At 41.2% G+C, this 26253-nt stretch overlaps 2 protein-coding genes across 7 annotated transcripts in view; one reads left to right on the forward strand and one right to left on the reverse strand.

Annotated features, from left to right (window-relative positions):
* Positions 1 to 20047, reverse strand: part of LOC122559812 (centrosomal protein of 290 kDa-like) — a 60711-nt gene extending 40664 nt beyond the window's left edge. For 3 of the 5 annotated variants that reach the window (XM_043709890.1, XM_043709886.1, XM_043709891.1), the window contains exons 1-14: positions 19951 to 20047; positions 13677 to 13789; positions 13507 to 13584; positions 11589 to 11658; positions 11436 to 11482; positions 7902 to 8045; positions 5988 to 6041; positions 5750 to 5770; positions 5445 to 5597; positions 4074 to 4256; positions 3051 to 3140; positions 2817 to 2939; positions 2611 to 2631; positions 299 to 422 (exon numbers count right to left, since the gene is read on the reverse strand). In XM_043709890.1, coding sequence (XP_043565825.1) covers positions 299 to 422; positions 2611 to 2631; positions 2817 to 2939; positions 3051 to 3140; positions 4074 to 4256; positions 5445 to 5597; positions 5750 to 5770; positions 5988 to 6041; positions 7902 to 8045; positions 11436 to 11482; positions 11589 to 11658; positions 13507 to 13584; positions 13677 to 13778 — 1210 coding nt within the window. In that variant the 5' untranslated portion in view covers positions 13779 to 13789; positions 19951 to 20047. The remainder of the gene's footprint in view (positions 1 to 298; positions 423 to 2610; positions 2632 to 2816; positions 2940 to 3050; positions 3141 to 4073; positions 4257 to 5444; positions 5598 to 5749; positions 5771 to 5987; positions 6042 to 7901; positions 8046 to 11435; positions 11483 to 11588; positions 11659 to 13506; positions 13585 to 13676; positions 13790 to 19950) is intronic. The other 2 variants (XM_043709888.1, XM_043709887.1) reach the window with 2 other exon arrangements.
* A 2888-nt stretch (positions 20048 to 22935) lies between these two features.
* tmtc3 (transmembrane O-mannosyltransferase targeting cadherins 3) overlaps positions 22936 to 26253 on the forward strand; it is a 63135-nt gene continuing 59817 nt past the window's right edge. Inside the window, exon 1 of one of the 2 annotated variants that reach the window (XM_043709892.1) lies at positions 22936 to 23040. The gene's annotated coding sequence lies outside the window, so the exon portion shown is untranslated. The remainder of the gene's footprint in view (positions 23041 to 26253) is intronic. The other variant, XM_043709893.1, reaches the window with a different exon arrangement.

Genomic DNA, 26253 nt, shown 5'->3' on the forward strand with positions numbered 1-26253 from the left:
AAAGAGATGAAGAACCACTTTTCCCCCTTCGGAGGATTGAGTGTCTTTGGAATTCCTCGACAAGAAGTGAACGCAAAATCTATAAATATTTTTAAAGTGTAGGTAAAATAGGCCCTTGATTACAAAGGGAATGAAAGATTATCAGGGACATGCAGGAATGTAAATTAAAATCAGATCAGCCATGATCTTATTGAATGGTAGAGCAAGCCCGAAGGGACGTGGCCTATGCTTGTTCCTGGCTTAAATGTTACTTTATTTGCTTCAGATTATATACAATATAGTTCATGTAGATTGGTACTTGATTCTTTCTCTAGCTGCATTTTCAAGCCTTCAATGATTTGTACATTATTATTCGCTTCTTTGGTGTATTGTTCTATTTGTCCCACCAGAGCCTTAATTTGATCGTCACGTTCTTGCAGAACCTGCAAAGAAACATTTTGAATCACATTCACTTTTAAAAGGAAAGCCTTGGATTAAATGGCAATAGCTGCACATGAGGAATAAGCATAAATACAAATTAGAAAAAAATGATTTTAAAAAGTTCACATTGTGTGTAGCAGAACTTAATAACATATTGCAACAGTAGCATATTTAGGTAAGTTCACATAGGCCAATGCCCAAGACAAGTTGAAATCAACAATAACATCCAAAAGAGGGCAAGAGACCTTGTGGTGACAAAAGACACATTAAGAATTAAGCTGAGGAAAACCATTCAAGTCTACTGTTATCCATTGTTGGCAGGAATTAGGCAACAAATTGTGATCTTCATAATTAGAATAAATCTTTTTTTCAGTGAAGTGAAGAATTCAACCGCTGGAGAGATACCCACAACAAAATTCTTAGCTCTTGTAGCTATAGTATTTGGCTGGTCCATTTCAGCTTCTAGTCAAAGGTAACACCCACCCACCACCCTCCACCCCCACCATGGTATTTAAATTTTCTCTTGCTTGAGGTGGTCATTGCCTGGCACTTATGTGGTACAAATGTTACCTTCCACTTTATCAGCTGAGACTGCATATTTAGGTCAGAGTGGTGCTGGAAAAGCACAGCAGGCCAGGCAGCATCCGAGGAGCAGGAATATCGACATTTCGGGCAAAAGCCCTTCATCAGGAGATTGCATGTTGTCTAGGTTTGCTGCATATGGACATGGACTATTTCATATTTGACGAGTCACAAATGGCACTGGACATTGTGCAACCATCAGCAAACATCCTCACTTCTGACATTATGATGATGGGAATGTTATTTATGAAGCAGCTAAAGATTGTTGGGCCAAGGGATTGAGATGACTGACCTCCAACAACCACAACCATCTTCCATAATGCTAGACGTAACTCCAACGAGCAATGTGCTTTCTCACTGTTGCCATTTACTCCAGTTTTGCCTGGGCTCCCTAATGCCATTCTTAGTCAAAAATTGCCTTGTTGCTAAAAGCAGTCACTCTTCCCACATTTCTGGACTCCAACTTTTGTCTGTGATTGGGACAAGGCTGTCATGCAGTCAGGAGTTGAGTAGGCTGGCAGAAAACAAACTGAGTGCCAATAAACAGATTATTTCTGAGCAAGTGCTGCATGACAGCACGGTCAACAGCACCTCGCTTTGTTGATGATCAAGACTAGACTGATAGGACAATAATCAGTCAAGTTGGATTTGTCATGTTTTTGGCGGACAGAATGTACCGGAGTAATTGTCCACAATACCGGCTAAATGGCAAAATGTTGCATTGGAACTATACTGGAGTTTGATGGGGGGTTTGAGTAGTTCTGAAGCACAAGTCTTCAATACGATTTCCGTAATTCTGTCAAGACCTTTACAGTATCTAAATGTTACTTTATTTGCTTCAGATTATTTCCTTCAGCCACAGCATCCAACAGTGACTGAAACATAAACTTCAATTTTGACTTCTTCTCTATGCACCCTATCAGTTATTCATGTTGACTGGATTCCCACCGCACTGGAAGATACGCACTGCTGTTATTTGTGTATCAAACCTATAATTGGGTGATTTGCTTGATAAACAGAGTTTGCTACTGGTATGAATTGAAAAGCATCAATCCAATTTTGCACATGCAGTACTCCACCTAACTGTGGTGTTGATCACAATGGCAGCCTTTTACAAAATTATTCCAAAGGTGCAATAAATATCAAAGATGGTGGAATGTAAAATACAGATGTTTGCTCCATTACTGCAGAGATGTAAAGTAAAATTCAAACACCATAACTGGAAATGAAGAACTGTTATAAAGTGTTTTTTTGTGATATAAGTATAAACTTGAATGCTTTTGTTGGAAAAGCATGCTTACTGAACATCTTGTAGAAAATTAAAACAAACCACTAAGCAAATTAGGTGAAGTAAAAACAACATAATGGAAAGGAATTTCCAAATATGTTGCAATTTCCTCCAGTTGTTATCTAAAGCATTATAATTAAATGACCAATTTTAATGTTATTCATCCTTTATAATGTGATTTTGTACAATAATTGGAGAACTGTTGGTATTCTAAACAAAGAGTGCTTCTTGGAAAGAAAATAAAATGGAGAAAAGTTACAGCAGATGAGTGAAGGAAAATTGTGATGCGTTTAATCATAAAGTAGTGGAAATTTACTTACTATTGGGAGTTCTTCTATGATCTAAAGATGACCATGATTGAAGGAAAGCAATAGGAAAGGATGAAGGCAAATGTATTTTTACATTTTATAAGAACAGTTTACAGTGAAACCAGAGAAAAATAAATCTAATAGAATAAGAGTATGGCATACATAAGAAATTACTGAAAGCAAAGGGATTGAAATTAAAATTTGATCAATTACTATACCTGTTGGAGAGTAATGACGCTGCTCTTATCACTGTCAAACTCTGTAATTACTAGTTTAGTTCGGAGTTCTTGCAATTTCTGTTGATACTCGCTGATTTCATTATCCTTGGCAGACAATACTTTCTGTGGAAGTTCAAAAATAGCCTTAAAATCTCAGCTGCCATTGCTAATTATAAGATAAATTTCAAACAAGCAGTGATAACTCAACACTTCATTTGAATAGCCGTAATTCACCTTCCATTCCTCAATCTTTGCATTCACTGCCAACATCACAGGATCTTCTTCTTCAGTTGCAGCTTGCAGCTGGCTGGTCAGATCTTGCACCTGTTTATAGGAATGATGTGACAGTGTCAGCAACAGATTAAACATCAAACTTCTATATTAACTAAGCCTACCACATTCACAGCATATTACCCAGCTTTTTTTAAAAGAAAATGTCCAAGGTCTTGCCCTTAAATAAATCTGTGTGAATTTTGCTTTAGCAGTTGATCATTCAGTGTTAGGTGTTTTAAGCCTGCCATGCACCACTATGAATATCTTATGCTGTTTCCTTACTACATAACTAAGCACTGGTATAGGTTTACCATCTCTATTTCATCATGTATTTTATGGGTCTCAGTACAGATTTGAACTTCTGCCAACTCCTTCATTTGTTGCCCATAGAATTTCCACAAACAGACCAAACCTTGTGTGAACTAAACTCTGCTCTTTCATATGAAGGACAGCATGCTAGAAAGTTAATAATTATCCTTTAATCTTAATAGTTTACATCAGTAAGATGGCATGCTTACATCAAGATGGTAAATAAAAAAGGGAAAGTTGTCATAGTCTTACCAGAGCAACAAGCTGCTCTCTTATAGAGTGATGACTGTTGGCAGTTCAACTGGAAGGTCACTATGCCTCAGGTAAGGCGAGAGGTTGAGAAGGTAAGTCCTTCAGGTCAATGTGTGAATTGAACCCAAACTGTTGGTATCTCACCACATCGCAAACCAGCTCACCAATCCCAAAGGTCATCAATAATACATTTTGAGTTTTGTTTGATTCACTGGTGTCTACTGAGAGTGTAATGCTTGCCCTTCCTCCTACTTGATTCTGCCAAACTCAAACGGCAGAGGCCAGAATGTGAACATCAGCCACAAGTAAAAACTCCACTTGGGTTTTCAAAGTCCAGAGGCCAGTGATCTGGTGTCAATATTCCAAGATTATTCAAAACTGATTCATTTAGTTATGATTAATGAAAGTAATTCTGGGCCTTGCCTGAAGCAACAGCTGCTCCTTTTCTCGTTTGAATTGGTCCATAGCACTGTCAGATTGCTGCACAATCAGTTTCATTTTGTTATATTCATCAGTCATCTTGTCCATCTCTTGCACGGACTCTTCCAGTTTTTGCTGCAACTGTTTGTTCTGTGCCTCCAGCTTTTCATTGGCCTCAGACAAATTCTAGATGTAGAAAAGAAAACCACAATAGTTTAAGAGGTGTAATCAGCAATTTGTTGCCAAACAGCATAGCCTTGTCTTTCCAAAAAACGGAACCACACACTTGGAGCAAAACCATATGTACACTTGTAAGCTTTAAGTTATCAAAGACCTAGTCTGGAAGGCATAGCAACCTTAACTGCTAAAAGTGTTAAAGCACCAACAATCTCAACTCAATTTTCAGTTTGTTTATTTTTGTGATGCATGTGACATAAAGACATTCGAAATAGGAACAGCAGTAAGCCATATAGCACCTTAAGTCTTTGCTACTTTTCAATAAGATCAAGGCTACCCAGCTCAACCAATGTTCCTGCCCTCTGACTACACATACCTCATTTGTTGCCTATCCTTGATTACATTCTAACAGTGGCTACCGTTTTTGTGGAAAACGCTTTATAACTGAAGGCAAGGTTTTGAGCCCTCTCCTATGGCACCTTTGTTGGTGGGAACATAGATCACAGAACATGACAGCGCAGGAGGGGCATTTCATCACGAAGGAGCATGTACCATTTCAATTAAGTCCATGCTGTAAAGTCCAGTGGATGGCTTTTCCATCAGTCTAAAGTTGACACACCCTGTACCTCAGTCCATTGCCACTAGTATTCAATTAGCAATAGGCATAAGGCTTGATCTGTGAGCAGCATGATGGGCTTCAGTGTGGTGATGGTGGGGAAAGGCATTCAGTGCCTGATTGAGGGATCCAGAACTGTAAAAGGAATGGCCTACTGAAACTGATTTCCCATGTTGCGATGAGGCTTCCTCCATGACCTGCGATTACTCACTGGTTCCTGGGTCCCATGTGATTTGAGGCCACAGGTAGGTGCAGTACCAACAGCAGCCACCTAAGGTATGCCAGCTGCCTGCTTATGATTGGCCAGCAGTCCTTGGTAATGGGCTGGCTCTCACTAGCTCTCCAACCCATGGCCAAATCTCACACAAACCTTCAGAAAGATTCTGCCCCCAACTGTTTGAATGGCATTAAGAGCCAACCATAGTTGTGGTTGTCACTTAACTATCCTCTGAAATGGCCTAGCAAACCATTCAGTTCAAGGGCAATTAGGGGTAAACAACATGTGTCAGTGACACTCTCATCCCATCAAAGAAAATAAATACAAGGTGGAATTACTAGCTAGAAAATACAATTGGAGGTACCTGAATTTCATCCAAATATTGTGCAAGCTCCTTGTTCTTTTTGGACAGCTGTATTCTGTAGTCTGAATCATCTCCTCTCCTATTAAGGAGAGTCTCCCGCTGAGAATCAATTTGTTTCTGATAGTCAATAACATCTTGACGTAGCTGATCATTCTGCAAAAAGTATCAATAATCCAGAAGGTTCATGGTTGTTTAATTTACAAGATAACTAAAAAACATTCTCGAAACCATTGATGATGTAGTCTAATTGCACTAATAATGGTGATCATCAGTTATTTAGCCAGGCATTTTTATGGTGCTCTTACCTTTCTTTTAAGTTTTTCTTTCTTTGACACGAAAAGTGAATGAGAAAGAAAAGACTAAGATGGTCATGTTAGCAAGGACAAATACTTTAGTGAGAAAATCATTGATGTGACAGAAACAAAAGGTACACAAGCAAAACTCAAAAAGGAAAGAAACTGAAAGTTGTTACAATGATTTGCAAATAAATGTTTTTCACTTAACCATTATCCACAATCAGATTTATGTGTTTCTATCACTGACCTCTCTTCTCAGCTTGTTATTTTCATTTTCTATCTCCTTGATTCGAATTCCCACCTAAAGAACACAATAAAAAGGTAAATTTCTGTATGGTATAATACAGAAAATATGTGTGGGCTTAGAAGCAATTATAAATAAGTAGTTTTCTGATACCACAAACTAAGCAGCGACTACATTATGACATTATTCCTTTATTGCAGGTTGCAACATTCACTGATGTTGAGGAGAACTCTGATGAGCTGTAGAAACTTTCACTGCATTATTAATTTTCTAAAATGGTAGAGTGGACGATGGGTTGAAATTAAATAGCCATCCAGCACCTGTCAGTCATTAATATACCTTACCAAGCAGAAAACTGTTCTTGTACGGATGTCTGCAGCTTCCTCTATGCTGTGCTCATGATAAATGAACATAGAACTATCAGGAGCATGGAGACTTTCCATGGATTAGTAATAAGTATGGAATAGCTTTGGTGGCATGCATATGTAAGCAGTTACGAGTGATAAATGACATCATTGACATCTAAGTAGTTTCTTAAAAGACTATTATTTTCGTCTATATCTTTTCCCAGATTCCATAGACACATTGTTGGCACACATAACCACCTTGCAGGGATGGATTAAAGCAAGACAATCTTTGGGATCTGAACCAAATCTGAGCCTCTGTGACCTCTCAGGCATTGTGCAAAGGAGCTTGTGAGTTGTTTCAGATCAGGGGACTTCTCGTCCAAACAGCAACAGCTTGCAGCACCAAATCTTCTTATCTCTGACTCTCAAAACCTGTTGCCGTGCAATCTGCTGTGTTGTTAGTGAAGGATTTAAGATTATTAGGGCTGATTAACATATTTTAAACAAGCATCCTTGCCACTGGAATTGCACAGTATGAAAAGTGCCGTACCTCATTTGCAGGGCTTAGTAACTTTGAGACAATAATCCTTGAGACAACTGGTAAAATAATGTATTGTGCATTGCACAATAGCCAGCAAATATATTAATCATGTATTTGCACTGCCCAATAACGAAACTTAACCAAGTTTCAGAGTTGGGGGATTCTTCAAAGCAGCAATGGAATCTTGAATCTCTAACTGTGCAGATTTCAAAACTGAGAGAAAGGCTGTTGCTTTTCGGCAACATGATTAAACAGCCTGCCATTTCCTAGCCCCTATTAAAATGAACCAACAAAACACTGCAGCTCAAAATGGAACATTTCAGTCATCATATTCTAATTCAGTGAACAGTGACCACTTCATTATTATACTCTAGTGTTTGAGGCAGATATTTGAAGTAAGACTCTTTTCAATTGTTAGATTTTCTCATGTAGATATATCCGTTGAAAGCACTCATCTGGATATGTCACACCATATTCAATGCAGCAATTACCTGTTCCCTGACGCAACCAGAGGTTAATGTTAGCATTCAAAGGGCGTGGCACTCTGATGAAAAATGGAGTCACATATATCACAAGTGTAACACTGTGGAATTTCTTCTATGGCTAAGCTATCCTTGCCTCTAATGCTCATTATATCCTGAAATGTTATGCTTTCATTTAACCACATATAACTCTGGGATACATTCAGTGTGTTCCAATCCATAAACATTCTCATCAAGACAGTGTGAGAATTGGCATCTCACTGCAAGTGGTTGAGGCAAATGGCACAAATGTACTTAAGTGAAGCATGATAAACACAAAGGAGAAAGTAGTTGAAAGTAAAGTTGACTGAATAGGATGAAGAGGGTGGCCAGCTATGTTCATGACAGGAGGTTGGCATACATTAGTTGGAATGAATGGCCTGTTTTGGAATTGTAAATTGTCATTCTAATTAACTTCTTTTATCAATTCAATCCAATTTAAAAGACAAACAGATAAAATTATGGCAGGACTTTGCATCTGGGGTTGTTCCCGGCACAGGTATCGTACTTGTTCAACAATTTTCTTTTCCTTGTTTAGCTCTTTCTCCATTTCTGAAAGCTCCCGGTCCTTGTACTGCAGCTGGCTTTCCACTTGACGCAGTTCTTCTCGCAAGAATCGGGTATCACGCCCACCAGCACTCACTTGAGCCATCTGAACAGAAACAAAATGGAGCATTGCTCACTTCTAAATATGATTCAGGTCATGATAAACTGACATAGAAATACCACTTGCAGTGAAAATTTCCTAGTATGAGTTACATTAACATCACATACCAGAATATACATGAATGTGTACAAAGCCCAGGTTTTTCCATTCCCATGAGAAGTATCAAAAAAATCACCCCATGTTTACCATGAAATACATTAATTTTGTAGAGGTGTAGTGGCCACTCAAAGAATAATTCAAACATAAAAGGTAGAATCATAGCAGTTCTCTCTTGGTCTTGCTCATGATAAGTCACATTGTTCAGTATTTGCCAACTCGAAAATATTGTCTACTCTGCTTTTGTGATGCAACTTGCATCATTTGGCTTGTCCTTTTAAGGTCAGTTGCTTATTTGCACATAGTTAAGGATAGGTGCAGATTGGGAAATTAATTCCTTTTGCAGACTGGAAGCTATCACATGTATGGGGTCAGCTGTAGCTCAATTGGTAGCACTGTCTCCCAACTCAGAAAACTATGGGCTCAATCTCCACTTTCGAGACTAAAACACAAAGGTATAGGCTGACGCTCCAGTGCAATATTGAGGGAATGCTCCATTTTTGGAGGGATTGTCTTTTGGATGAACTGTTAAACTGAAGTGTCATCTATTGCCTCAGGTGATCATTTCAAAGACAGTTCAGAGATTATCCCCAGAATCCTGAGCAATAATTACTCTTCAATTAATTGCACGAAATAAGGTTATCTAGTAAATATCACATTGCTGTTTGTGGGAACTTACTGTATGTAAATTGGCTGTCATGTTTCCTACATTTCAATACTTTCCTATATGACAATTCTCTGATTTCTTCATTATGTAATTCACTGTAAAATGCTTCCCAACATCCTGGGACCGTAGACTTGCTAAATAAATGCTTGTCTCTCTCTTCTTATTCCTATTTTAATTTAACTACAAGATAAAATGGCGGCCTTGCATTACATGCGTATACTGAATTAAGCAGGTCTTCTATACGGTAAAAAAGTTGCCATAGACATAGGGCTGCTGTCACATTTGAAAGACATGAATTTAACTAGAGGGTCACCATACCTCAGGGATGTGGAGAGGTTGAGAAGGAGAGTCCTTCATTGTCACCTCAGCAGGTGCAGCAACTGAACTCAAGCTATTGGTATCACTCTGCATTTCAAGCCAGCCATCCAGCCAACCGAGCTAACCAATTCCTATGTTGTACATATACATACATATATGTATAAAATTATATACACACATATGGAGTAGTGAGTTTGAGAAATGCTACGCCTGCCTGAAACCTACTGGATGTTACTTCACAACTTTTAAGTACTTTCTGAAGTATAGTTACTGTTGTCAATTGAAAAGCAGCCAATTTTTGTACAGTAAGTTTGCAGATGACACCAACATTGGAGGTGTAGTGGACAACGAAGAGGGTTACCTCAGATTACAACAGGATCTTGACCAGATGGGCCAATGGGCTGAGAAGTGGCAGATGGAGTTTAATTCAGATTACTGCGAGATGCTGCATTTTGGGAAAGCAAATCTTAGCATGACTTTCACACTTAATGGTAAGGTCCTAGGGAGTGTTGCTGAAGAAAGAGACCTTGGAGTGCAGGTTCATAGCTCCTTGAAAGTGGAGTCGCAAGGAGATAGGATAGCGAAGAAGGCATTTGGTATGCTTTCCTTTATTGGTCAGAGTATTGAGTACAGGAGTTGGGAGGTCATGTTGCAGCTGTACAGGACATTGGTTAGGCCACTGCTGGAATATTGTGTGCAATTCTGGTTTCCTTCCTATCGGAAAGATGTTGTGAAACTTGAAAGGGTTCAGGAAAGATTTACAAGGCTGTTGCCACGGTTGGAGGATTTGAGCTATAAGGAGAGGCTGAACAGGCTGGGGCTGTTTCCCTGGAGCGTCAGAGCCTGAGGGGCGACCTTATAGTGGTTTACAAAATTATGAGGGGCATGGATAGGGTAAATAGGCAAAGTCTTTTCCCTGGCGTCGGAGAGTCCAGAACTAGAGGGTATAGGTTTAGAGTGAGAGGGAAAAGATATAAAAGAGACCTAAGGGGCAACCTTTTCACGCAGAAGGTGGTACGTGTATGGAATGAGCTGCCAGAGGAAGTGGTGGAGGCTGGTACAATTGCTACATTTAAGAGGCATTTGGATGGGTATTTGAATAGGAGGGGTTTGGAGGGATAAGGGTCGGGTGCTAGCAGGTGGGACTATATTGGGTTGGGATATCTGGTCAGCATGATGGGTTGGAATGAAGGGGTCTGTTTCCATGCTGGACATCTTGATGACTCTATCATCCCAAAAATTGCAAGTTAATTGTTAAACTCTGATGTTCAAGGGAAATGTTGGTCAGATGGAATCATGTAATCTATTAGTCTTCCACAATCAAATATGAACTCAGTTTAGTGTTTTTTTTTCTGAAAATGTACCTCAGATAGTGGACAACTGCTGCAACTGAAATGCCAGCGTGAAATTAGATGGTCCATGACTGGATTGCGGCTTGATCTCAAGAAGTGTGAGTTCATATTTAAGTCAATTTGAAAGTAAATGGAATGTTGCCATTTATTTCAAAGTGAATGGAGTATAAAATTAGAGGTGTGTCGTTAAAACTATACAAGGCACCAGTCAGACTTTAAATAGTTTTGGGCCTTTTATTGAAGGGAAGGTAGATTGGCATTGGAGGTAGTCCAGAAAAGGTTTACTAGCTTAATCCCAGGCATGGAGGGATTTTCTGAAGAGGAGAGGCTGACTAGGTTGGACCTGTGATCTTTAAAATTTAGAAGAATGAGGGTTGACCTTATTGAAACATACAAGACTGTCAAAGTGGATGCAGAAAGGTTGTTGTGAGAGTATGTCGGATCACAGGACATAATCTCAGAAAATGAGGTTGCACATTTAAGCCAGAAATTAAGAGGAATTTCTTTTTTCAGAGGGCTATGACTCTTCAGGATTCTTTACCACAGAGGACTGTTGAGATTGCATCATTAAGAATATTCAAGGTTGAGAAAGACATATTTTAATCAATAAGGGAATCAAGGGTCACAGATAAAAAGCAGGAAAGTGAAATTGTGGGTAATTAGATCAGCCATTATCCGATTGAATGGCAGACCAGACTCATTGGGCTGAATGGTCTACTTCTGCTCTGATGTATCAGGCTTTTATGTATACTTACTGAGGATTTATTAAAGTATTTGGGTTCAGCATGGTTATGTTTAGATGAAAAGTTTTGGAAGATCTTGTTTTGTAAAGCTGGCATGGACCAAGTGAAAAATGGTCAGTTCTGAGCTTAAGACTTGAGGCTTAACTCTGTACTAATATTGCTTAAAAGAACTTTTATGTGAATAAAAGTTCACCCTTACCTCCAATTCATTTTCTAGCTTAAGAACCTTTGCTTTCAGCTGGTTTTCTGGAGAGAAAACAAATAAATGCATAAATTTAATTGTTCACTGCAACCTGAAAGGTAACACTGAGCGCACAGCAAAGAACAAACTGACTACAAAACAGTGACTTACCTGTTTTGGCTTGTTCTTCCCCTGCTTTTTCAACTTCTTCAAGAGCCAACTCAACTTCCTGCGCTTTCATCTGCATATAATTTTAAAACACATAATATCTTGATCATGAATACATATCCAGATCATAGTGAACTTTAGCAATCACAGAATAAATTCAATTTGAACTAACCATGTGCCTTCCATCCAATATAAAGCAATTTCTAATTTTTCTTTTGCTGCTATATAACCAGTTTTTACTTCTTATTAAAACCACTTACTAACAAAAGGCTCTACAACCATATTTTGTACCTGGATTATTTATTAAAAGAACATTAGATTGGATGCAGGATTATTCAAAAGTACTGCATTAAATTGGGCGACCATAATAATTGTAGGCAAATTCATAATGGATTCTGAAATTAAATGGTTGTGGCTTTTTTTTTGATTTATTACCATTTTTTCTCCCTGCCCAGCTGATACTAATTATTTAGTAGTACACGCAGGTTCCATTTGTGGCCAGTGAACCACCAACTCTTGGCCATATATTGCATTAAGATCAACAACAACTTATATTTATATAACACCTTTTAACATTACAAAATGCCACAAAGCACTTTACTAAGTACTATAAAACAAAATATGATACTGCCCATAAAATATTGGGCAGAAAAAGTATTTAAGAGCATTGTAAAGGAGAAAAGCAAAGTAGAGATGAGGATTGAGGTAAAGATTTCCAAACTTATGGCCCCAGCTATCAATGAAGACCACCTATCAATGAACAGTGTTTATGACCAAGACTATATTACATTTTTTTATTCATTCAGGGAATGTTGGCATTGCTGGCTTTTATGCACCATTCCTAGTTTCCCCAGAGGCGATTAAAAGTAAACTACACTGCTGTGGGTCTGAATTACATGTAGACAAGACCAGGTAAGGATAACAGAGTTATCAGAAATCCATCCCCTGACCCCTTGCCTCCCAATTAAACGTGGCTTGTGAATAACTTGGACCATTATGACCACAATGTCATGTTAATATTACTTCATCCAATTAATTCTCTCTTATTTTAATTTAATCATTTTACACCTGGTGCTCACACACTTGTGTTTATGGGTTTTCTCCCATACTTTCTTCTGTTTTTTCAACTTCCTCCAATTCTGGTAAAAGCTCCATATTTGAAATCTCAACTTGTCCATTCTTTCCACGGGTGCTGATGTTTAGTGGGGCGACACAGTGGCTCAGTGGTTAGCACTGCTGCCTCACAACACCAAGGACCCAGGTTTGATTCCAGCCTTGGCCACTGTCTGTGTAGAGTTTGCACATTCTCCCTGTGTCTGCGTGGGTTTCCTCCGGGTACTATGGTTTCCTCCCACAATCCAAAGATGTGCAGGTCAGGTGAATTGGCCATGCTAAATTGTCCATTGTGTTCGGGGATGTGTAGGTTAGGCGCAGTAGTCTGGGATAAATGTAAAGTTGTAGGGGAATGGGTCTGGGTGGGTTACTCTTCGGAGAGTCGGTGTGGACTTGTTGGGCCAAACGGCCTGTTCCACACTGCAGGGATTCTATTTGCTGAACGCTTCCAGAATTGTTTATATTTTGTTTCAGGTTATCAATGCCAACATTTTTTTTTGCTTTAGTTCCACAGACCTTTAAAATTGAGAGCTCAAAGATCCAGATTTCTCCCAGTCAGGCTTCTTGCCAAGTAAATAACATTATTTTAAAAATTCTTAAATCCTTACTGATATATTACACAGGTGAAAATAAGCTGCTTCATGGAATATCAGCAGTCAGGTAGTACTTAATTAATTATCCTATTAGTTAAATCTCCTGGAAATTTCCTATGTCTTGTTTATGACACATGAACACATGTCTTTACCACATTTGTTAATAAACATTCATTCTAGTATTGGAGAAACAAAGAAGCATCTTAAATACAAACCTTCATTAAGGACTGGGTGAGCCGAAAAAGCTGAATTAGTTTCTCTGGGTCTTCTGCTGTCAATTCATTTCCTTCAACCTATGCACAGAGACTCACCATTATTGATAAAATTATTAAATGCAAAAAATAATTATAGTTACTAAACTGCAAATGGAAACAAATAGAAATACCTTCGATATTGTGTCCAACAACTTATCTGCCAGTTTCTCTCGACTTGGCAATGAGTCTGGATCAACTTTCATGAATTGAGCCCAATCTAGATTGGGCGCCATCTTGGTTCACCCTGTTGTACACAATGTTCAAATTATCAACAACAATTTGAATGGTGCCATGAGTGCAAAAGATTGTATTTTTGTATTTAAAAGCGTGTAAATCATATTTTGGGTGGGAAGAAACACAATGGTACGACAGTTGTTACGACACAGGGAGACACATCCAAATCAAAATGTAAATACCCCCGTATTGGCAATTCTAAAATTAAACTGAAGACTACCAAATAGTCATTCCAATGGTTCCGACCTGGACTCTTGTATAACCATCCCAGACTTTGTGAATAATTAATTTTCAGACACCAGTTTGCATCTTAAACAAGACACAACTATTTATTAGATACATAATAAATTAGATCCTGATTGACTGAACTGAATTGAATTTATTGTCACGTGCACCGAGGCAGTGAAAAGCTTTGTCTTGTGAGCAAAACAGGCAGATCACATAGTTAAATAGCATAGACAGTAAATAGTAGGTAAACAGCAGCAAAAACAAAAACACAGGTCCAGGCGAATGTCAAAAGTTTTGAGTCCATTGAGTATTCTAACAACAGTAGGGTAGTAATTGTTTTGAAACTGGCTGGTGCGTGTTCAGGCTTCTGTACCTTCTCCCCGATGGTAAGGGTTGTAGAAAAACATTGCCAGGGTGGGATGGATCTTTAAGAATGCTGGCGGCCTTTCCTTGACAGCGGGCCTGGAAGATGGACTGTACAGATGGGAGGTTGGCCTTTGTGATCGTTTGGGCCGAGTTCACCACTCTCTGTAACCATCTCTGATCTTGAATGGTACAGTTGCCATACCAGGGAGTGATACACCCAGACAGAATGCTCTCGATGGCACACCTATAAAAGTTGGCAAGGGTATTCATGATCATGCCAAATTTCCTCAGCTGCCTGAGGAAGAGGAGACGTTGTTGTGCCTTTGTAACCAGTGCATCCACATGAAGAGTCCAAGAATGCTTGTTGTGAATGACCATTCCCAGGAGCTTGACACTCTCCACTCGTTCCACCTCTGTGCTGTTAATGTGTAGGGGGGCATGAGTAACATCCCGCCGAAAGTCAATAATGAGTTCCTTGGTTTTGCCGGCATTGAGAGCTAGGTTGTTCTCAGTGCACCATTTTTCCAGGTCTTCCATCTCCCATCTGTAGTCTGTTTCATCGCCATCTGAGATTTGACCGGTTATGGTAGTGTCATCAGCTAACTTGTAAATGGCATTAGTCTGGTATTTGGCGACGTAGTCATGGGTATACAGAGGGTACAGTAGGAAACTGAGTATGCAATCCCTGGGGGGACTCGTGTTGAGTGTTAGTGAGGATGAAATATTGTCCCCAATCCTCACTGATTGTGGCCTGTGAGTCAGGAAACTGAGGATCCAGTTGCAGAGAGTGGGGCTTAGTCCAAGATCACTAATTTTAGTAATCAGTCTCGATGGATAATAGTGTTGAAGGCTGAACTATAGTCAATGAGTAGGGTTCTTACGTAGCTGTTTTGTGTCAAGATGTTCTAGGGCAGAGTGAAGGGAAAGTGATATGGCACCTGACGTGGATCTGTTGGTCCTGTAGGCAAATTGGAGTGGGTCAAGAGTAGTGGGGAGGCTGGAGTTGACCAGCCTTTCAAACCACTTCATGATCACCGAAGTTAGGGCTATTGGGTGGTAGTCATTGGGACAAGGTGCATAAGCCTTCTTAGGCACAGGGATGATGTTGGCCCTCTTGAAACAGGCAGACTGATCAACTCTTCCCAAGGTCTCAATTACCATTCAATAATAGCGTGAACATAGGGTCTCTTTCAGACTTGCCAGAATCAATTCCCAAGTACCTACCTTGTTAATAGCTAACTTCTGCTATCTGTTTCAATACAATGCTCTTGTCGCTGTGTCTGGTAGAACCTTTTAATCAAGGCTCAACCTGCAGTTATCCTCCAGGCCTGGCCTCACAAACAAACAAAGCTTGTTTGATTTATTGTTTTCCTTTAATGACAAGCTGTCCCAAAATACACATTTCATTTCCAGCTCACAATTCAAAATTGATAAAAGAATAAAAATAATGAAAAATTAGTGAGGGTTTCAACATAGTTCATAACTTCTCTTCTGCCAATTCTTCTGATATGTGTAGGATAAAGGGAATCGATAAACAAATTTTTTTTGACTTCTTGAAATTTGAATTTTTTTTTAAACAATTATAATCCAATAAAAAAGTATTTTTATATTACTCCAAGTGAGGTTTCCTCCGTTTTTAAAATCAGCCTCAGGATGCAGCTGTCGCAGTGAGCGCAAACATTTACAGCATGGCCTTAATTGCCTTTCAGAAGGTTGTCATTGACCTTTATCTTGAAACTGTTGCAGTTCATGTGGTGAAGATTCTCTCACAGTGCTGTTAGGTAACAGATTACTTGCATTGACCCAAAAACAGTGAAAAAATGACAATATATCCAACTCACAATAGTGTCACACTTGGATATATGCTGCTGTCAAGGTTATGGGTTTAGAAGTGCTGTCATAAGTTCATAAGATGTTAGGGCAGAATTAGGCCAATTGGTCCATTGAGTCTGCTCCACCATTCGATCATGGCCGATGTGTCTTTTATTCCCATTTTCTTGCCTTCTCCCCATAACCCTTCACTCATTACCAATTAAAAGTCTAACAACTCCTTAAATTTACTCACTGTCCCAGCATCCACCACACTTTGGCATAGCAAATTTCACAGATTCACAATCATTTGGGAGAAGTAGTTTCTCCTCAACTCTGTTTTAAATTTGCTGCCCTTTATCCTAAGACTATGACCTCTAGTCCTAGAATACCTAAGAGAAAGCATCTGCTCCACATCTGTTATACCCATATATTTTATCATCTTGAATACCTCAATTTGATCTCCCCTCATTCTTCTAAATTCCAGAGAATATAGGCCTAAACTGAAGTAGAATTGGCAGGCAGCTGCATACATCTTGTGAAAGTGCCACTGTGTGCAAGTGGTGAAGGGAATAAATGTTTATTGGAGTGAATGGGTGCCAACTCAGTGGGATGCTATGTCCTGGATGTTGCCAAATTTCTTCAGTGTTGTTGAAGCAGCACTCAGCCAGGCAGAGAGAGTATGCCATCCTGATTTATGCCTTGTAGATGATGGAAAGTCTATTGAGAATCAGGAGATGAATTACTCAATCCCAGCCTGTGATTTGGTCTTGTAGACACAGTAATTATGTGGTTCATCCTGTAATATGTCTGGTTAATTCTGACCTCCAGGATTTTGACTCAATGCCATTGAATGTCAAGTGGAAATGATTAAAATTTCTTTTTAAGAGGTGGCCATTGCCTAGCACTTGTGTGATGACATGCTACTCATCCTAAATCTGAATGTCATCCAGGTCTTGCTGCATGTAGGCCCAGGTTGCTACAGTAACCGAGGAGTTGTAAATAGAACTGATGATTACATAGTGAATTGTGCCACTTTCTGATCTTATGACAGACAGCAGACCATTGAAGCAGCTGAAGATGAGTGGGCCAAGGACACTGCAGGAGTTCCTCAGTGTAATGGCATCCTGCGATTGAAAAGATTAGCCTGGAAAAACTATAATCATCTTCCTTCATTCTAAGTATGATCCCAGCTACAACCTGATTCCCATTTACTTCAATTTTAGGAGCATTCCTTCATGTCAGAGGGCAGTGGAACAGACACTTGCTAAGATCAATCGGGGGCAGAGTATTATAAACTCGCACATCACCAGGCGGGGGCAATGTCATACATGTTACCCCAGGGGGTGGTGGGGCAGAATAATGCACACTCGCTCTCATCACCAAGGGGGCTGGGTACAGTGTAATACACACTCGATCATGTCACTGGGGGCAGGGGGCAGTGAAATACACTCTCGCCTATGTCACTGGGGGCAGGGGGCAGTGTAATACACACTTGCCCATGTCACTGGGGCAGAGGTCAGTGTAATACACATTTGCCCAAGTCACTGGGGACAGGGGGCAGTATAATACACACTCACTCATGTCACTGGAAGGGGCAGCATAATACACACTCGCTCGTCACTGGAGGCAGGTTGCAGTGTAAGACACACTCGCTCAGGTCACTGGAGGGGGGTGGGGGGCAGTGTAATACACACTCGCTCATGTCACTGGGTGGGTAGGGGGCAGTGTAATACACACTCGCTCATGTCACTGGAGGGGGGTGGGAGGCAGTGTAATACACTCGCTCATGTCACTGGAGGGGAGCGGGGGCAGTGTAATACACAGTTTGGGAGAAGATTTGTAGCTCGGGTGCTCGTTGTTGTGGTTCTATTCACCGAGCTGGGAATTTGTGTTGCAGACATTTCGTCCCCTGTCTAAGTGACATCCTCAGTGCTTGGGAGCTTCCTATGAAGCGCTTCTGTGATGTTTCCTCTGGCATTTATAGTGGTTTGTCTCTGCCGCTTCCGGTTGTCAGTTCCAGCTGTCCGCTGCAGTGGCCGGTATATTGGGTCCAGGTTGATGTGCTTATTGATTGAATCTGTGGATGAGTGCCATGCCTCTAGGAATCCCCTGGCTGTTCTCTGTTTGACTTGTCCTATAATAGTAGTGTTGTCCCAGTCGAACTCATGTTGCTTGTCATCAGAGTGTGTGGCTGCTAAGGATAGCTGGTCATATCGTTTCGTGGCTAGTTGGTGTTCATGGATGCGGATCGTTAGCTGTCTTCCTTGTCCGATGTAGTGTTTTGTGCAGTCTTTGCATGAGATTTTGTACACTACATTGGTTTTCCTCATGCTGGGTATCGGGTCCTTCGTCCTGGTGAGTTGTTGTCTGAGAATGGCTGTTGGTTTGTGTGCTGTTATGAGTCCTAGTGGTCGCAGTAGTCTGGCTGTCAGTTCAGAAATGTTTTTGATGTATGGTAGTGTGGCTAGTCCTTTGGGTTGTGGCATGTCCTCATTCCGTTTTCTTTCCCTTAGGCATCTGTTGATGAAATTGTGGGGATATCCGTTTTTGGCGAATACATTGTATAGGTGTTCTTCTTCCTCTTTTGGCAGTTCTGGTGTACTGCAGTGTGTTGTTGCCCTTTTGAACAGTGCCTTGATGCAACTTCTTTTGTGTGTGTTGGGGTGGTTGCTTTCGTAGTTTAGGACTTGGTCTGTGTGTGTGACTTTCCTGTATACCTTTGTGGTGAATTCTCCGTTCGGTGTTCTCTGTACCATCACGTCTAGGAATGGGAGTTGGTTGTCCTTTTCTTCCTCTCTAGTGAATCGGATTCCTGAGTGTGGCGTTGATGATCCGGTGAGTGTTCTCTATTTCTGTGTTTTTAATGATTACAAAGGTATCATCTACATATCAGATATGTTGATTGTATAGAGTGTCTAGATCCGCTGATCAGGTGTTTCAGTTTCTGCTGTAGTTCTTTAGCCAGTTTGTGTGATGGTGTCCCTGATAGTGATACTATGGGTCTGAGTGGGATGTCTGGTTTGTGCACTTTAGGTAGTCCATAGAATCTGGGGGTGTTGTTGCTTTCAGGTTTCATTCTCTGTAGGTCAAACCTGGTTATCTGTCCGTTTTTTTGTAGGTATTGGTGAGCTGTGGGGTGGGGTCAAACTCCCTCTTTTGGTAGGTGTTGGTATCTGCAAGTAGTTGTTGCGCTTTTTGGATGTAGTCTGCTTTGTCCAGGATGACCATCATTCTGCCTTTGTCTGCTGGTGGCATGATTATGTTCTTATTGTTTCTTAGTGCTTTTAGTGCTTCCCTCTCCTTAGAGTTAAGTTTATGTGTTTGTCTTTTCCTTGTTATCAGGAATTCAATCAATAAGCACATCGATCTGGACCCAATATACCGGCCACTACAGCGGACAGCTGGAACTGACAACTGGAAGCGGCAGGTACAAATCAGTATAAATGCCGGAGGAAACATCACAGAAGCGCTTCACAGGAGGCTCCCATGCACCGAGGATGTCACCTAGACAGGGGACGAAACGTCTGCAACACAAATTCCCAGCTCGATGAACAAAACCACAACAGTGTAACACACTCGCTCACGCCCGGGGGGAGAACAGTGTAACACACTCGCTCACGTCACCAGCGTTCGGAGTGTAATAGTGTAATACACACTCGCTCACAAGGAGGGTGAAGACATGAAACAGGGCCGCTACCAGTTTGCTGACTGTCCGGGTCCCCGCCTTTAGGGGTTTATAATAACGAGAGCAAAAGTTTCCGTTACCTCCTTGCCCGGCGGCCTCGAGAGCGGGACCGTTGAAAGCCGCTGCTAGGCGACCATCCACCTTTACGACAGATGGTCATCCGCTCAGCGGCAAACGGTCGTTGATTTTGCGACATTCGGTCACTTGCTTTCCGGCATGAGGGAAACACTCTCGCGATATTTTGCCTCCCGGTGGTTTGCAAAGAGCTCTTGTCCAGGTCAGAGAGAATGGCCATGATTCCAGATTGCTCTATCATCAATATTTGACAGTTCAATTTGTCTGTGCTGACTATACAGCCCAATTTTACATATTCCCATTTGACAGTATTTGGCCCATAACCTGTTAAACCCTTTCTATTCATGTACCCATCCAGGTGCCTTTTAAATGTTGCAAACGTACCTGCTTCCACTATTTCCTCTGGCAGCTCATTCTAAAAAGCACCACCCTTTGTGTGAAAGGTTGCCACTCAGGCTTTTTGTAAATCTTTCCTCTCTCACCTTAAACCCACGTACTCTAGTTTTGGACTCCTTCCACTCTAGGAAGAAGACCTTGGCTACCCATGCCCCTCATGATTGTGTAAACCTCTACACGGTCATCCCTCAGCCTCCAAAGCTCCAGAGATAAAAGCTCCAGCCTATTCTGCCACTCCCTATAACTGAAACCCTCCAGGCCTGGCAACATTCTTGGAAATCTTTTCTGCACCCTTTCAAGTTTAACATTCTTCCAATAGAAGGGGTTTCCCTGGGATCGAAGAGTCCAGACAAAATTGCAATATTTAAAAGGCATTTGGGTGGGCATATGAATAGGAAGGGTTTGGAGGGATATGGGCCGGGTGCTGGCAAGTGGGACTAGATTGGGTTTGGAAATCTGGTCAGCATGGATGGGTTGGACTGAAGGGTTTGTTTCCATGCTGTACATTTCTATGATTAAAATTGTATGCGGTATTCTAAAAATGGTCTCACCAAAGTCCTGTACAGCTACAACATGACATTCCAACTCCCATACTCTGCTTTCACCAGTGAAAGCAAAGGTGCCAAATGCCTTTTTCACCACACTGTCGACTTGTGACTCCACTTTCAAGGAACTATGCACCTGCACCCCTGGAAACATTTCCCAGAACTCTATCCTTACCTGTATAAATCCTGCCCTGGTTTGCCTTAACAAAATGCAACATCTCCTCACAGCAATGTGTGTTTACCTATACCACATGTACTGCACCTTGTCAAGGGCATATAGGGTTGGGCAACACATGGAGTGCCAGTAATACCCACATGTCAAGAAAAAATAGATGCAAAGTTTGGTTGATTAACGTTTTTGTATGCACCATTGAAAGCATTCTATCTTCAAAGATTGTGAGAAGATTTGTAGCTCGGGTGCTCGTTGTTGTGGTTCTGTTCGCCGAGCTGGGAACTTGTGTTGCAGACGTTTCGTCCCCTGTCTAGGTGACATCCTCAGTGCTTGGCCTTAGTAGCCACACATGCAGATGACAAGGAACATGAATTCGACTGGGATAACACTACCATTATAGGACAAGCCAAACAGAGAACAGCCAGGGAATCCCTAGAGGTATGGCACTCATCCACAGATTCAATCAATAAGCACATCGACCTGGACCCAATATACCGACCACTGCAACGGACAGCTGGAACTGACAACCGGAAGCAGCAGATTCAAACCACTACAAATGCTGGAGGAAAGATCACAGAAGCGCTTCACAGGAGGCTCCCAAGCACTGAGGATGTTACCTAGACACGGGACGAAACGTCTGCAGCACAAATTCCCAACTCGGCGAACAGAACCACAACAGCATTCTATCTCAATGCATTGTTATGGCAACCGCACTGCCCAGGACGGTAAGATGCTGCACAGTTGTAAACACAGCCCTGTCCATTATGCAAGCCAACATTCCATCCATTGACTCTGTCTGTACTTCCTGTTGCCTTGGTAAGGTAGTCAATATAATCAAAGACCTTTCCCACCCTGGTTATAATCTTTAGGCCACTGTTGGAATATTGCGTGCAATTCTGGTCTCCTTCCTATCGGAAAGATGTTGTGAAACTTGAAAGGGTTCAGAAAAGATTTACAAGGATGTTGCCACGGTTGGAGGATTTGAGCTATAGTGAGAGGCTGAACAGGCTGGGGCTGTTTTCCCTGGAGCGTCAGAGGCTAAGGGCTGACCTTATAGAGGCTTACAAAATTATGAGGGGCATTGATAGGGTAAATAGGCAAAGTCTTTTCCCTGGGGTCAGGGAGTCCAGAACTAGAGGGCATAGGTTTAGGGTGAGAGGGGAAAGATATAAAGGAAACCTACGGGGCAACTTTTTCACACAGAGAGTGGTACGTGTATGGAATGAGCTGCCAGAGGCAGTGGTGGAGACTGGTACGATTGCAACATTTTAGAGGCATTTGAATGGGTATATGAATAGGAAGGGTTTGGAGGGATATGGGCTGGGTGCTGACAGGTGGGACTAGATTGGGTTGGGATATCTGGTCGGCATGGACAGGTTGGACCGAAGGATCTGTTTCCATGCTGTACATCTCTATGACTCTATGTACCTGTCCTGCACACAAAATATTTTGCTGTACCTAGGTACGTGACAATAATACATCAAATCAAATCAAAACTTGTGAAATACTCAGTCTTTTCTATTTTGGAGGAGAAAAGTCTACCTAAAGGGTTCGATTGTCTTGCTTTTCCTTGTCATTATAGGTTGGTTAGTCTATCAAACGCTATATATATAAGCATTTTCCCTTAGCAGTTATCTATTTCAGATCACCTGCTTTTATTCCTGAGACGAATAGATTTGTTTTTATTTCTCTATTTGCTATTCCTGTGGGGACTGTTTGTCGAGGTAATGTACAAGCACGTGGGAGCAGGAATGCGGGCGATAACCTGGAGTCCGGACACTCTGGCTGCAGCCGACATGCCCCCGGGGCTGGGAGGGGAACGGACCGGAAATGAGTGGGCAGGGCTGTTCGGGGACGGACAGGAAGTGGGGGGCTGATGGGTGGGTGGGAGCTGGGCAGTTGCTTGGAGATGTCGCCGAACGGAGCTGCAAATTAAACAGAGCGGCGGGTGGAGCTTTGGAGCAAGGAGGAGTGCTGAAGAGGTAGCGGACGGGGGGGTATTGTAATATCTGATCGTGAAAAATGGAGGGACACATTGGGAGAGGGGGAACCTCGGGACGACTAACTCTTTATTCAAAGCATTGACCGTCTTTGCTCCGTGCCCCTGGCCCTCTTTCCACTTAGCTCTTTGTCGTATATTTTCTGGGACGACCTGATGGCGCGACTGACCCTGGAAGTCTCCAGGGTGAGTTGGAGTGGGTCTGCAAGTGAGTGGTAGAGAGATGATAAGAGCTAATGATTGTGGATGCTGGAAGTCTGAAGTAAAAAAAAAAGGGTGCTGGGTAAACCCAGCTATCTGGCAACATATGTGGAGAGAAACAGAGTCAATGTTTCGAATCCAGTATGACTTTAGAACTGAGGTGCTGGAAAATTGTGTTTTTAATATTGTGGAAGGAGGAGCAAGTGGAACATATTGTTAACAACAAAACCAGAAATTGCTGGAAAGACTCCCGTCTGGCAGGATCTGATGAGAGAAATGAGAGTTGACCTTTCTTCAGAACTCAAGACAAAGCGAGTGATAATGATGCTGGGTGAAAAAGAAATGTGAAATAGGTGTAAACATCAGCTGTTGGAAAGAGAAACTGGGTCAAATCTGCAAAGAGCAAAGCCCATTAGAAATGCAGGGGGACGAAGAAAAAGAGAGGACAGGGTTCATACACTGAAGTTGTGGAACCCAATATTAAGTCCTAGAGGCTGTGTCTTAAGGGAGAATGAGGTATTGTACCTCCAATATGTATTGAATTTCATTGGAACGCTGTCATAGTTCCAACATAATATGTTAGCCTGGGAGCAAGATGGATTGTTGAAATGGCAAGCAGCTGGAAGGGAGATTGTGTTGTGACTCAACAAGAGAAATTCTACTTAACTTTATTTCTATCTTACTCAGGCTATTATGATGCTAAGATTTCTCAGCCCAGTCCTGTTGAAACTACTCTCACACACCTTCATATCCTCTCTCTCCCTGACCAACCCCACCTCTCTACTCGAGGTGTGTCTCATTTTGTTTTCATAGGATTGAACATCCCAATTTTGGGGAAATAAGTAATGGGGCTCTAGTGGACTGAAGGGCAGCATGATGAGGTAGGGGAGATGAAACTTTAGGGAGAGATTAGGGACCAGACCAAGATGACCAACTGACATAGGATAAAATAGGCCACACTTGACTGAGGGGAAGTCAGCACTGGTAACCTTAGCAGGGTATCCGTCTTTCACAGGTTGTGCTTAAAAATAAAGGTTAAAAGTCTCCCTTAAGGAGTGTAGATCGGTCAAACAAAGACACTCCGTTGTAATATAGGATAGTTGGTTACCCTGGGGACTGGACTGAATGCCCAGAAACAAAACCTGAAGGCAGTTCATATAAGTCTGGCACTGATGTGCCAACTGTCAAACAAGTATTGTCCTGTGAGATGAGATTGAGTGGATTAGGTTTTATAATCCCTGGAGTTTAGAATATTGAAAGATGCAGGTACCCTTTCAAGACACAGACCATCCTGGCTTAGAACTGTTAACAACATTCCTTGACTTCACCAGGTCAAAGATCCTGGTGTGTAGCTTCACCAGATGGACTGCAGCAATTTAATGAGGCAACTCGCCACTATCTTCCCAAAGAGAACAAATGCTGGCTTTGTCAGCAATGTCCACGTCAGTTGAAAAAGTAACATAAAAATCTCTTTGATATATAAAAAGTTGTGTTTAACAGGGTAAATATGAAGAAAATCTTTCTCCTAACTAGACAGTTTAGAATATAAGGACTTGAATCTTGGACTAAGGAGTTAATTACTTAGGTCTGTGATGAGAAATATCTGCACTCAGAGGGTTGAGAGTGTTCTGAATTCTGTACCCCAGAGAGCTGTAGATGCTTAATCGGTGGATATGTTTAAAAACAGAGGTTAATAGAATTTTTGGTACAAGATATTTGGAGATAGTCTCAGTAAGTAGAGTTGATCGAGAAGATTAGCCATGGTTTTGTTGTATGGCAGAGCAGACTCTCAATGGGCTTCAAGGCTACTCCAGCTCTGACTTAGTGTTCTTAGATGTTACTTTTATTTTATAAATTGACTTACTTTGACAGGACTTGTACAGTAGCAAATTACAGAGAGAGAGTGAGACTGTTAAACAGCTGAACATTACAAAGAACATAGTTACCACAAACTGGTCTCAAATTGTAATAATCTGTAACAGTATTATCACTTGTATGGTCTGCGTAACTGCATGCACTGCATTTGGTTTCCTTCTAGTTTACAAGTGTTGCTGGGATGCTCCAGTTGTTAATAGGATGACTTCAGGAAACAGTGGGTGGAACATATGTAGACAAGGAAAACAGATGTTTGAGCAAGCTCTGAACGATTTGAGCTTGTCACAGCCTGAAAAATGCAGTATGATGCTAAGATGGAGGATATTTACTAATTGTTACAAAGTTAGACCCTGCTGCTTAAAGTTTAACGTGTTTTGATTGTGCAGCTTGATGATTTCATAGTCGGACTTGCTGAAGGTTAGATAGGTTAGATTCTACTCCAGACAATCCCGTGAGAAAGTAACATCTATAGTTCTAAGGGTTCATCTATTTTCATTATCAACACTTGGTAGCATTTTTGTACATGAAGAGGAAGTTTATGGGTCCGAGTCCTATTCATAAATGTGGTGGCAGTGAGCTGTTAACACCACTCAATAACCATACTTCCAGACAAATGATCTAGGGATATGGATTCAAATCCTGGTTGTTAATGGAATTTGAATTCAATTGTAAATCTGAAATATAAAGCATCTCTTTAATGATGGCACAAAACTAACATTGATTTGCTTTAGAAATTCATCTGGTACACTACCATCGTCTGAGAAGAAAGTTTGCCTTCCTGACTGCATGTGACTCCAGAAGAATAACAGATTTGTCTGCCTTCTGAAATGGCCCAGCATGTCACTTAGTTCAAGGGAAATAGGGGATGGGCAACAAATACTGACCTTATCAGCTATGTCCACAAGATAAAAAGGAGGAAAATATCTCAAATTCTATAATAATGCTCCAGTGCAATACTGAGATTAACCTACATACAAGTGCCATCTTTTGGATGAGCTATTACAACAAAGGCCTCTTAAATGGCAATAAACGCTTCTGAGACAGCTTCAGACAAAAACAGGGGAATTATCCTTGATTTCATAGTAATATGAATCACTTAAACAATATTATTTTTACTAAA

This window comes from Chiloscyllium plagiosum, chromosome 19 (assembly GCF_004010195.1).
Source record: "Chiloscyllium plagiosum isolate BGI_BamShark_2017 chromosome 19, ASM401019v2, whole genome shotgun sequence".
Classification (NCBI taxonomy): domain Eukaryota; kingdom Metazoa; phylum Chordata; class Chondrichthyes; order Orectolobiformes; family Hemiscylliidae; genus Chiloscyllium; species Chiloscyllium plagiosum.